The sequence below is a fragment of the Schistocerca cancellata genome, chromosome 8 (assembly GCF_023864275.1).
Source record: "Schistocerca cancellata isolate TAMUIC-IGC-003103 chromosome 8, iqSchCanc2.1, whole genome shotgun sequence".
NCBI classification, from domain to species: domain Eukaryota; kingdom Metazoa; phylum Arthropoda; class Insecta; order Orthoptera; family Acrididae; genus Schistocerca; species Schistocerca cancellata.
In genome coordinates this window covers 359,916,022-359,928,530 of record NC_064633.1, presented here as the reverse complement: position 1 = coordinate 359,928,530, position 12,509 = coordinate 359,916,022, and the positions used below count along the sequence as shown (strand labels likewise).

Here is a 12,509-nt window from a genome sequence, read left to right as displayed (position 1 = left end):
TACAGTATCATTGCAATGCTTCAATTTTTATTTGTCAAGACCGGTTTTGAACCGCCCAGTTATTCATCATCAAATGGTACACACATTTAATTAATGTTTTGGAACATTGTTGCAGTCGCGTAACTGTGGCAAGATAGAAAAACGAAACATATAAGGAGCGCTTTCTGGTTGCTGTAACAGTTTGTCATTCTGAATTTAGACGCTCATTCAAGATTATGCGAAGTCATGTTGTTTTCTGGTGGACTAGTTTAATACTATCAAGGAATATTGGAGTAACTGTCTCACAAAATGTTCGCTTACGAACTTTCGACATCATACGAGGATACCTGTGAGTTCTTAGGATTTTGTTTAAGGCCCAGGTGTTTTTGCACAAGGTGATACGGATCATAGCTTTTTTCGCTCCGGTTACGGCAACAGAAGTGATCTTAAATGATCTTAGGGCTGGAACTTCAGTACAACCGAAAGACTTCTGCATGTAAGTAGTTGGCAGAAGAACGCAACGTGGATTGAATATCTTTGATATACAGTGACAATAGCCGTGAAGCAACTGGGGTCCAGAGAGCACATGTTTCTACGATTAATTCTCTGGCCAACAGATGACTCACAGTAGCCACTTAGGAGGCAACCATTTTTTATTCGTGGGTGTAGGATAATCACCGCGGAGAGATATTATTGTGTGGACACTATTTTTGTGACACACTTCGTACCCCAAGGTATATGTTTCCCCATAACTACAACTTAAGGTGTAGAGATAGTAATTTTGGGCTTGGTAAATGGAGAGGAGGAAAACAACTACGAAGTCGCCTGCGTTTGCCAACATCTTCTTGTACGATGTATTTGGAAGCCACATAATTGGAAAACGTCGACTTACCTTCACGCTTAACGAAGAATGCTACGTAGGCAGACCCAATGAAGGGCAGAGGTACGGGACCAGGAAGCTTCTCGAACTCTCTCCAGAACAGTTTCCTGGAGATGATGCTCGCAGAGACTGCGATCACAAAGACCGCTATTAGCAAAGCCGTTACGTCCAGCATCTCACGAAGGAAGTTCCTGCCAGCAACCTACGCGCGTACTGAGTGAAACGATGCAGACCGGCTCTTTTCAACGCTGCGCACGGTCGACCTCTGTACTGTATCAAGCGCCACGCCAATAGGCTATTGACAGTGACGTTGCGTTCTGCAGGCGGTGTTTACAAAACACGAGCTCCCGCCACTGATGCAGTACACGCAGAGAAGTTGAGATGCTCGGTAATTTACAACTGCAGAAAGTCTGTTTTTTTTTTTTACCCTATTTCACACTGTACTACCTCAGAAAAACTGAGAAGTCCTTGTATGATTTATAATCTGGAATACAAAAATTAAGTTTGTCATGGATATTTCTATTTTGTTCAAATAATTTACGGGAAAGCTGCCGGGTGACGTCGTCGACAACCGCCGGTATTTCGAGACGAGGACACCATGCCATTTTTAAGGCAAAAATGCAGCAAGTAACCGCTGTGTAAGGGAATTTAAATAAGGTTTTCAGATAAACGTTAGCGCGATCACAGACCAAAGACGACCGACGTCACAAGTTATCGACAGTAAAATTAACTACTAAGGGGTGAGGTAAATTTTGGAAATTTGTGGCAAGGACTATGGGACCAAACTGCTGAGGTCATAGGTCCCAAGGCTTACACACCAATTAAACTAACTTACGCTAAGGACAACACACACACACACTCATGGCCGAGGGAGGATTCGAACCTCCGACGGGGGGGGGGGGGGAGCTGCGCGAACTGTGACAAGACGCCTGAGACCGCACGGGTACCCTGCGCGGCAACGGGTGAGGTAGCATAAACTATGTCCGTCTGTTTTTTGACGAGGAAGAGAGCAGGATTCCATGCAGATTTTATTTTAAAAAGTGCCATCTCTATTGATAAGGTTACTTACTAATTACTCGGCTGTTGCAAGTGTGTGTGCCGTTTAGGCTCAGTACACCGGTCCTCCATAGTCCCGGAACCGCGGGACTGCCACGGTCGCAGGTTCGAATCCTGCCTCGGGCATGGGTGTGTGTGATGTCCTTAGGTTAGTTAGGTTTAAGTAGTTCTAAGTTCTAGGGGACTTATGACCTAAGATGTTGAGTACCATAGTGCTCAGAGCCATTTGAACCATCCTCCATAGTCCCGACAGTCTGGAGAATATATGGCATGCAGCAACTGCAAGGAATACGGTAGACAAAGACCATCCTTTACGGAACTTAAAAGAACCTGATGTTATACGGTGGTCGAAAAACACAATATAATTTTCTTACATTTCTCCGCAAAATACCACATATCCTATACGAATTACTCCCTGCGTAAGGCAAAAAGGCAGTAGATTTTGGTGCCACCTCGCTATTATCATCAGTCACACTGTGCACACTGTCTTTCGCTATAACAATTCTGACGAAAGAAGGCTTCGAGATGGGTTAACTCAGCTGACAAACTCTGAGGGTCCAAGATGACATGGACCCTGTGAATCAAGGTTCGAAGTAGCCCTTCACGTTGAGCCGGATGGTGACAACTATCAGCCTGGAGATACAAGTCAGTGTGAATAGGCTTCCTATAAACGGCATATCCCAACGTACCATCCACCTGAATCCTGATTAACACTTCAAAGAAGGGAAGACAGTTATCCTTTTCCATCTCCATCGTTAAACGAATATTTGGGTGGATTGAAGTGAGGTGTAATAAAAACGAGTTGAAATTCTGACGGCCATGTTGCCAAACAACAAAAGTGTCGTCTACATATCTGGGAAAAACACTGGGTTTCAAAGCCACCGACTCCAAGGCACGTTCCTCGAAAACTTCAATAAACAAATTTGGAATAATAGGTGAGAAAGAGCTTCCCATCGTAACTCTGTCTGTCTGCTCATAAAATAAATATAAACGACGTGTGACGAGGGCCTCCCGTCGGGCAGACATTCGCCGGGTGTAAGTCTTTCGATTTGACGCCACTTCGACGACTTGCGCGTCTATGGGGATGACATGATGAAGATTAGGACACCACAACGCCCAGTCCCTGAGCGGAGAAAATCTCCGACCCAACCGGGAATCGAACCCAGGCCCTTAGGATTGACCACTCAGCTACTGGGGGCGGACTGTCTGCTCCTAATGGCTATTGAATAAAAAGTAACTGGAGTCAACATATGTCGAAATACTTTCGTTAATTCATCACCAAACCTAACCTCAATCAACCTTAACAAATGAGACAGAGGAACACGAGTGAAGAGAGAGAACACATCAGAACTTACTTGAACATCAGAGTCATTCAAACGCACTCCCTCCAGTCGACGTAAGAAATCTGCAAAATTCTTAGAGTAGTGCACACACTAACCTACTATAAGGTTCTACAGAGTACAAAAGTGTTTTGCAACGCGATATGTCGGAGCACCAACGTTACAATCGGACGAAGAGGAGTCCCTTCGTTGTGGACCTCAGGGAGAACATGTAACCTAAAGGGAACAACACAATAAGAATTAAGACTTTTGATAGTCTCCTGCGATAGGCAACTTTTCTTCAGGAGGCTGTTAGTGTTTCTCTCAACACTTCTTGTGTGGTCAGCACCGATCCTGCGATTCGCTGAATCAAACAGTAAACAATCCATCTTTTGACTGTAATTCTGCCTGTCCAAAACAACGCTAGCATTGTCCTTGTTCGCAAATAAAATAATAACATCCGGATATATCGGCGGTTGTAGACCATGTCACCCGGATCCGGTCCCGTAAGTTACACTCCTGGGAATGGAAAAAAGAACACATTGACACCGGTGTGTCAGACCCACCATACTTGCTCCGGACACTGCGAGAGGGCTGTACAAGCAATGATCACACGCACGGCACAGCGGACACACCAGGAACCGCGGTGTTGGCCGTCGAATGGCGCTAGCTGCGCAGCATTTGTGCACCGCCGCCGTCGGTGTCAGCCAGTTTGCCGTGGCATACGGAGCTCCATCGCAGTCTTCAACACTGGTAGCATGCCGCGACAGCGTGGACGTGAACCGTATGTGCAGTTGACGGACTTTGAGCGAGGGCGTATAGTGGGCATGCGGGAGGCCGGGTGGACGTACCGCCGAATTGCTCAACACGTGGGGCGTGAGGTCTCCACAGTACATCGATGTTGTCGCCAGTGGTCGGCGGAAGGTGCACGTGCCCGTCGACCTGGGACCGGACCGCAGCGACGCACGGATGCACGCCAAGACCGTAGGATCCTACGCAGTGCCGTAGGGGACCGCACCGCCACTTCCCAGCAAATTAGGGACACTGTTGCTCCTGGGGTATCGGCGAGGACCATTCGCAACCGTCTCCATGAAGCTGGGCTATGGTCCCGCACATCGTTAGGCCGTCTTCCGCTCACGCCCCAACATCGTGCAGCCCGCCTCCAGTGGTGTCGCGTCAGGCGTGAATGGAGGGACGAATGGAGACGTGTCGTCTTCAGCGATGAGAGTCGCTTCTGCCTTGGTGCCAATGATGGTCGTATGCGTGTTTGGCGCCGTGCAGGTGAGCGCCACAATCAGGATTGCATACGACCGAGGCACACAGGGCCAACACCCGGCATCATGGTGTGGGGAGCGATCTCCTACACTGGCCGTACACCACTGGTGATCGTCGAGGGGACACTGAATAATGCACGGTACATCCAAACCGTCATCGAACCCATCGTTCTACCATTCCTAGACCGGCAAGGGAACTTGCTGTTCCAACAGGACAATGCACGTCCGCATGTATCCCGTGCCACCCAACGTGCTCTAGAAGGTGTAAGTCAACTACCCTGGCCAGCAAGATCTCCGGATCTGTCCCCCATTGAGCATGTTTGGGACTGGATGAAGCGTCGTCTCACGCGGTCTGCACGTCCAGCATGAACGCCGGTCCAACTGAGGCGCCAGGTGGAAATGGCATGGCAAGCCGTTCCACAGGACTACATCCAGCATCTCTACGATCGTCTCCATGGGAGAATAGCAGCCTGCATTGCTGCGAAAGGTGGATATACACTGTACTAGTGCCGACATTGTGAATGCTCTGTTGCCTGTGTCTATGTGCCTGTGGTTCTGTCAGTGTGATCATGTGATGTATCTGACCCAAGGAATGTGTCAATAAAGTTTCCCCTTCCTGGGACAATGAATTCACGGTGTTCTTATTTCAATTTCCAGGTGTGTATTTCAACATTATTTATGCCGGGAGAAACTGATATCTCACTTTCTCTTATTTTCATTTCATCCTGCTCATAGGCTACAGAACAGAGGAATGTCGGGTACTGTCGGACACGTAAACTTGTTTGACATTTTTTCTGGTGATTGTATTGGCGCATTCTTCACGGTAAACAATATTGTGATAGGCAGCTTGACTGAATTATAGGGCTCGATGTCATAAGAATGTACCTTCCTTGATTTTTTTAAATATTTTTTCTACCTTTTTCACTTCTGTCGTTTAAATGTTTGGCTGGTTGTATCAGACATAAACTGTAGTGTGTAAAAGAGTCATATTTGTAGCAAAAACGTTTCAGTTCTATCGTAAATAGTCATAAAATTGAAAGCGCCCCTCAGATCACGTAGTCTGTTAAAGAATTTTTCCACTTGTTCGTTTGTGAAACCTGCTGACCGTTGCAAACTCGTGGATTCAGCTGTTCTCAATCTTCAAGTATTTTTATAAAATCCTAGTAAAAGTCTTTACTCGGTTTCATCTTCTCCTTCTTGTACCGATGCTTTATTTTCAGTTGCTCTGCTTATTTGTTCACTAGATTTAATACGTTTCTTTTGTACACTAGATTTAATATCATGTCTTCATTCAAACGAATAAGCTGGCTGTAGAAATATTGAAGCTGATCGTGCAGTTATGTTTCTCTTTCGTCACGGTTCTTCCTCAGAAATAACTTATTATCCCATAAAACAGTTTTATTTTTCGGTAAAGCTTTGAATCTATGACCTAACGTACTTCTTGCAACTGCATTTCTCATTCGCTTCCCTGACTGTAATTTGAAGACGACCGACATTTTCTACGGCTTACTTCACGATATTTTCATCCGTTTACGTCATGACGTCTCATTCTTTCGCAGTTAAAGAGAAAAAGCATAAATTTAAACTTTCATGCTATCTGTTTCTTCTGGGACCACTCGAAATTGCTTTGTCTGATACAACCCTAGCCTACTCGGGAGGTAGCATAAACACTGCAATTTTTATGACTTGTCCCAGCGTGCATCAGACAGTTTAATAACAGTTGTATCGAAAGACACCATAAAAATGCGGTGTTACTCACTTCAAAACAAATCACAGCACTGGATGAAGTTTGTGTACCGCAAAACTCAGTAGGAACAGATAACTTGTTGACACTCAGAAAAAAATGGTTCAAATTGCTCTGAGCACTATGGTCATCAGTCCCCTAGAACTTAGAACTACTTAAACCTAACTAACTTAAGGACATCATACACATCCATGCCCGAGGCAGGATTCGAACCTGCGACCGTAGCAGTCGCGCGGTTCCGGACTGCGCGCCTCGAACTGCGAGACCACGGCGGCCGGCACACTCAGAAAAGCACTGTTGTAATTCACACTACAGTGGCGTGACAAGTACTGTCACTGGCGTCAGAGTTTAGGATCAGGTCGTGTCCAATACCATCTGCTGTCTGTTACTACTCGACCTTCCACTACATGTAGTAATTTTTAAAAACATTATTCCTTCGAAATTCTGGTTTTTCTGTCGGATAAAATATGAAACCTTGAAGGACGAGATCACTTTACTGACAATTGATGTGAAAGGTACTTCATCATTGTGGACGTGTGTAGTAACGAATTTATAGTAAACGGAACAAACACTTGACAGTAAACGTTCACACAATACACAACTGCATCGCAGGAGTGTACTCTCGGATGTCAACCAGTGCCGGATTAAGCCAGGCATCAAACTTCAGGATACGAAATAAAATAGCATTAAATTTTTTTTTCAATTTAATTTGGGCAAATTTATAGATAACAGTAGTCAAACCAACATATCTTAGAAAATCACATTCTACATTTATTAAGGTGAGATCTTTTAGAAGTTATTGTGGAATGATGTTCCTGCACTCATTTTTAACACATTTTAAAATTGGAAAAGGATGTTCTCCACTGCAGTTGGTGATAATCAATTTGTAAATTTGGAAAAAACGATTCTAATGAATGTTCTATTAAAACCTTATAAAACTGTAGTTTCAGGGGCTCTCGCTTTTTGCTGTCAACAACAGCAGCCACATCTGTCTTGAGCAGCTCGGCAAACTACACAAGTTCTTCACCTAAGTTTTTTTTCCAAATCATCTGGATAATCACTGACGATAACTGGATTTCTTATCATGGTCTCTTCTGCTATTAAAGACTTAAATTTCCAAGGTCTTCCAAATACGATGGTCACTTGATGGCACGCTTCCATTCGTTTAGTTCAAGGACACAACACATTTTCAGCCATGACAATAAACACCTGAATTTCAAAATGTTGTCCAGGTGATCGATTTTCTCAAACTTCATGTAGTATAGGAGAGCCACTGAAATGGTCGTACTTTGTATTTCGCTTGCTGTTACGTAGTTTTGAAGTATGTTGCTTACGTTCTTCACCGGTTGGCACTTTGGTTATTACTTCATTATCTGAAAATGTGGACCGGATTGTGTGGACGTACCCACGTAACGGTTTATAGGGGCCGTATCCCGTGTTAAGGTCTTAAACAGACGACTGCTGTAAAACCATACACAAGTGTACACAAGTGCCTTGGCTGAATTTCCTCGGGCCGACCACCTAGTGACCGACAGCATTTTCAAAATCGTAATTTCTGAATTTTTGAATTCAAAAGACGACCCCATCGAGGTAGAAGCGTAAAAAGATGCCTAGAGACTTTCAACAAAGGTGAAGAGAAATAACCGGCCGTTGTGACCGAGCGGTTCTAGGTGCTTCAGTCTGGAACCGCGCGACTGCTACGGTCGCAGGTTCGAATCCTGCCTCGGTCATGGATGTGTGTGATATCCTTAGGTTAGTTAGGTGTAAGTAGTTCTAAGTTCTAGGGGACTTATGACCAGAGATGTTAAGTCCCATAGTGCTCAGAGCCATTTGAACCATTTGAAGAAAAATAATGTTTCTTTGCAGCAGTCTGCAGCTCACTTGGCAACCAAATGTAATGAATGTGCAAAGCAGGGAATGTATTCTGAATATTTATTTATATTATTAATACGAGCTTCTGAGCCACTGTACTTCCCACTCATGTTGCTTTGTCAACGACAAGCTTTGATATCGATGTCGTTTGCATTTAAAAAATTTACTAAGTATTGGGCGAGTTGCTCAGCAATAAGGCCTTCCATCCTTACCAAACTTTCCACTGGTCCAGATGACAGGACAAGGCGCATTATTAGAGCCAGCTGGTCTACATGCAATACATCTGGCGAAGAATCCAATGAAACAGAATAACATTTCAATTTCTTAGTTTCACAAATAATATGAACCCGTATGCTTGATGCAATTAGATCGATAAATCCCTTGCATGAATATGTGTTAGGCAAGAAAAATGTCAGATTTCGCTATTAATTCTGATAAACCTAAAAAATTTCGATTGTGAGGTGATGTAATAATTTCATTACTATCCAAAAACGCAAGACCTCGTTCTGCTAAAAAAAGATATAACAGCTGTAATTCCTTCTATCATTTTTCGTCTATACCTTTGTTTGGTTTCAATTAAATACTTTATTATTGGTAATCAGTAGAGTCCTATTATAACTGATTGGGTTATTACGACTAGAACGGATGACAGAAGAAAATTCTCTGGTACTTTTTGCGATTTTGTCAACTTCGGACACATAATGCATGGTATGAGTAGCGCTCGCTTCAAAAATGAGCTAAAACTATTACTACATACTGTAGGTTTGGACACCACAGTATTTTCCATTGAACGGTCAGCTTGTTAGATTTTTTTACACCCAGGTGCGGGGCCCCCTAATGGGCGGGGGCTCGTAGCATATGCTAACTCTTTTTACTAGGCTAATGTGGCACTGATGCCAACTATCATAGAAATCCTTCTATATTGTTCCAAGCACCTTTTATTGCTATACGGCAATGGTTCTTGCAGGATTTCGGTAATGAGGAAGTTCCTGTTTCGTCATGCCCCATACGTGCTCAACTGCCGAGAGATCTGGTGATCTTACTGGCCAGAACAGTTGTTGTACACCAAGAAGAGCAAGTCGAACCGTGCTAGCCGTACGTGGACGTGTACTTACCTGCTGAAGAAGTACATCATATTTATGTAAAAAAAGCAGCAGTAACGTCTGTGCAATGTAGTGGGCACTGATTACAATACGCTGCAAAAAAATCAAATGTGACCGCGACTTGTAACTGATGAACCCCGACGTCACGAAGCTTGTGGTGTTACCTGTGTGTCGAAGGAACAGGCGGCTCATCAGGTCTACGCCATACACGTGTACGTCCGTCAATCGGACACAGACAAAACTTACTCTCGTCACCGACGAGAACAGAGCGCCAGTCCATTGTCGAGTCTACTTTTTCATGACACCAGTGTAGCCATGCTTAGTGGTTTCTTGGTGTCAGTGGAAGCCTGGTCGTAGGCACACGTGATCTTTCAGTCCTGCCGCAAGCAAACGGTTCCACTCGTCGCTGGTGACACAACATGTGCTCCTATTTCGTGCCTGCATGATGTTCGGTTGGCCACCGCTGCTCACATAACGCGTCGAACTTGACGCGCAGCCGCGCTGCACAGAAGTCCAGAACCTGGTCTACAGATGTGGGAATGCTCCCCAGACTACTGCTGACAGCAGCCGCACACCACCGATACATTGTGCCCAGCATGTGCAGCCGTCCTTTGATGCGTGAATCCACCTATCCGCAGGCCCACAGTGCGACGCCGTTTAAACGGCTTAAGTCGTTCAACAATCGTACGTGCTCGTCGGCGGCTCATGGTTGTACCGTAGAATGAATGTTGCAGACGCTAATTACCTCTAAAGTCACCTCAGATACTGAATGAAGAGTCAAAACGGAGGATACACAGACAGGCCTCATGAACGCCATGCCAATGACCATGACAAATGAATCATTAAAATCATCCCTCAGTATCCACTATTATACCCCGTTGCCACTGAACACAGTCCTTGAAGGTATTGCATTTTTTTCCTGCAGTGTAACAGAGGCCATGTTTTCACACTCTTATTGTGCAATGGGCTAGAGAATAACGATACTGTTCGATGGATATTAATTTTACAACAAATACTTCTCCTAATAGGCCCCGGATTGCAGCACAGTCCGAGCACTGTAAGTTGCTGCCTTTCATTTAGTTCCGAATAAAAGCGACGGCTGGATGACAGGTCTGTAAATTTAGATCCAAGTTTAATGACTGGTCCTCTTCTCAGTTTTCTTCTATCAGCAGCCCAGCTCCTCCAGTGACTTGGCGCAATTTCAGCAAAACGGCGTTCTAGGTCCTAGGTCCATCCTGAAAGAAATATCACCATCACAAGTTGGTTCTTTAATTCTGGAACGTACAAAAATATAGCATAGTTATAAACGTGATAAAACACTTCTACATTTGTATTATTTGGTTCCAAATATTGTATTCTATGCATAGTTTCATATTACGTTATTTACTTAAAATCAGCCATAGAGTATTAGAGCGTGTTCGTGCTTCATGAAACGCACCGGAGTGCGTAGTTATAAGAGAAACCAGGTATTTAAACTGTGTACTACTGATCGGTGGTTGGTTGTCTGTGATGATGATGTCACTGGATCAGGGTCGAATTTTCGAGAACTTGGCAAGTTCTGTCGGCTAGAAACACATCATCTTCATCATGTTATATCTTATAAGAACAGAGTGCCTAAATATCTGTTATTACTATGTCTACAGGAAGGATGAGAGCGCAGCCCTTTAGTGCAGCCAAAATTGATTGGAGAATGAGGTAAAATTCCAGCCGGGTGGTGAACACCACTTGTGGCGTTAGAGTAGAACGTCTGGATGCTCCACACACGGACTTCTAAAACATAATGGTCACGAAGCGCTTCCCAAATGAATTTAATAGTGACCTGTTCTCGAAGTGCAGAAATACCTGGTCTAATGACTGGTTCTTTCCTTAGTGTTTTGGTGTCACATTTTTCATTATATTTCATTGCCAATGTAATAATTCCATTCTTTATTCGCATCAATAAGGAGGATCGAGGACGACACTCTCGCTGCTACATCCTATGCAGCTTCTTTAACAGGTACAAAAATACAAATTTTTGGAGAAGAAGAGTAGTAGAAAAGTTATGTAGCAGATTCAGTACCGCACAGTTGTAACTGTCACAGCCGTGACATTATATTTAAACATATGAGATTACGTCACGGGAGGATGAAAAGGTAATGAAGATACTCTCTGAAGTAGTACATGAATATTATTAATATATTTCAATTTTTGTTTTAATGCTGTGCCAGTTGATGCTTATTCCTGAAAAACCTACCGTTGACGTTTGATGTGTTAGCGGCAGAAACGGTGCCCCTTTGCAGAAAGTAATGTGTCAAATTCAAGTTGCGAGTGCTTTGAACACGGATGCGAAATGGCTCCCCGGGCCATATATATTGGTTAGCAACGATAGGGCTGGTCGGAATAACTGCTCATCGTATCAGTATACTGAGACCATGGATAAGCGCCCTGGAGAGAACAAGTCATCCCGGGAGGCGTCACTCTAATACCGAATAACTTAGCCTCTGTCCGTGGTAATGGTCTCAAATCGACAAGGAAGAGTGGCCACAAGTTCAGGCATGGCATATCCAGCTGAAGCCATTTAGTGATTAACAGATCCCATCGTGATGATTGCTACGTTTCATCTGATGTTCCAAACAGTCTCACCAAATCCAGTGGAGTTAAGATCGGACTATTTAGCAGGACATTCGAGGTGAGATAGGCTGCCACAGCAGGAACGTATGTGAACGCGGCTGTTGTCGTTTTGGAAGACAGGATTTCTCTCAACACACTCATCATGAACATGGAGAATGAATGACTTTGTAAACAAGAGACTTTTCCGCGACGTATCACCAAACCGTGGAGGGCCTATAGCTCATGTATCATCGTCCAGTCCCTTACAAAGACAGAGCACTTAACTGCTTGACTAACAATAGACTATAAGAAAAAAAATACGACGCACCACGAAGAAATTACTCGAGTAGGACGGAAAACTATGTACGTGATGTCCATGGCCGGGTAAACAAAAGACTACAATTTCAAAAAAAATGCCCAATTAGATGTGTTATTCAAGAGAAAGAGCTTCACAAAGTGAGCGAGTCAATAACGCATAGCTCGTCCTCTAGACCCCATGCAAGCAATTACTCGTCTTGACATTGATTGACAGAGTTGTATAGTTGTTGGAATATCTTACCAGTTGTGTGTAATTGGTGCGTTAGATCGTCAAAATCCCGTTTTGGTTGGATGGCTCTGCCCATAATTCTCCATTCTCACTTGGGAAGAGATCTGGATGTCGTGCTTGCCAAGGTGGGGATTGGCAAGCACGAA

General features: G+C 44.2%; 1 protein-coding gene across 2 annotated transcripts in view; it reads right to left on the bottom strand.

Annotated features, from left to right (window-relative positions):
- The window catches only part of LOC126095282 (cytochrome P450 4C1-like), a 355,750-nt gene that overhangs the window by 82,213 nt on the left and 261,028 nt on the right, over positions 1-12,509 (bottom strand). The window contains exon 1 of one of the 2 annotated variants that reach the window (XM_049910044.1): positions 872-1,039. The exons of the other annotated variant lie outside the window; for it this stretch is intronic. Coding sequence (XP_049766001.1) covers positions 872-1,034 — 163 coding nt within the window. The 5' untranslated portion in view covers positions 1,035-1,039. Of the gene's footprint in view, positions 1-871; positions 1,040-12,509 lie in introns of those variants that run through there. 2 annotated transcript variants of the gene reach the window in all.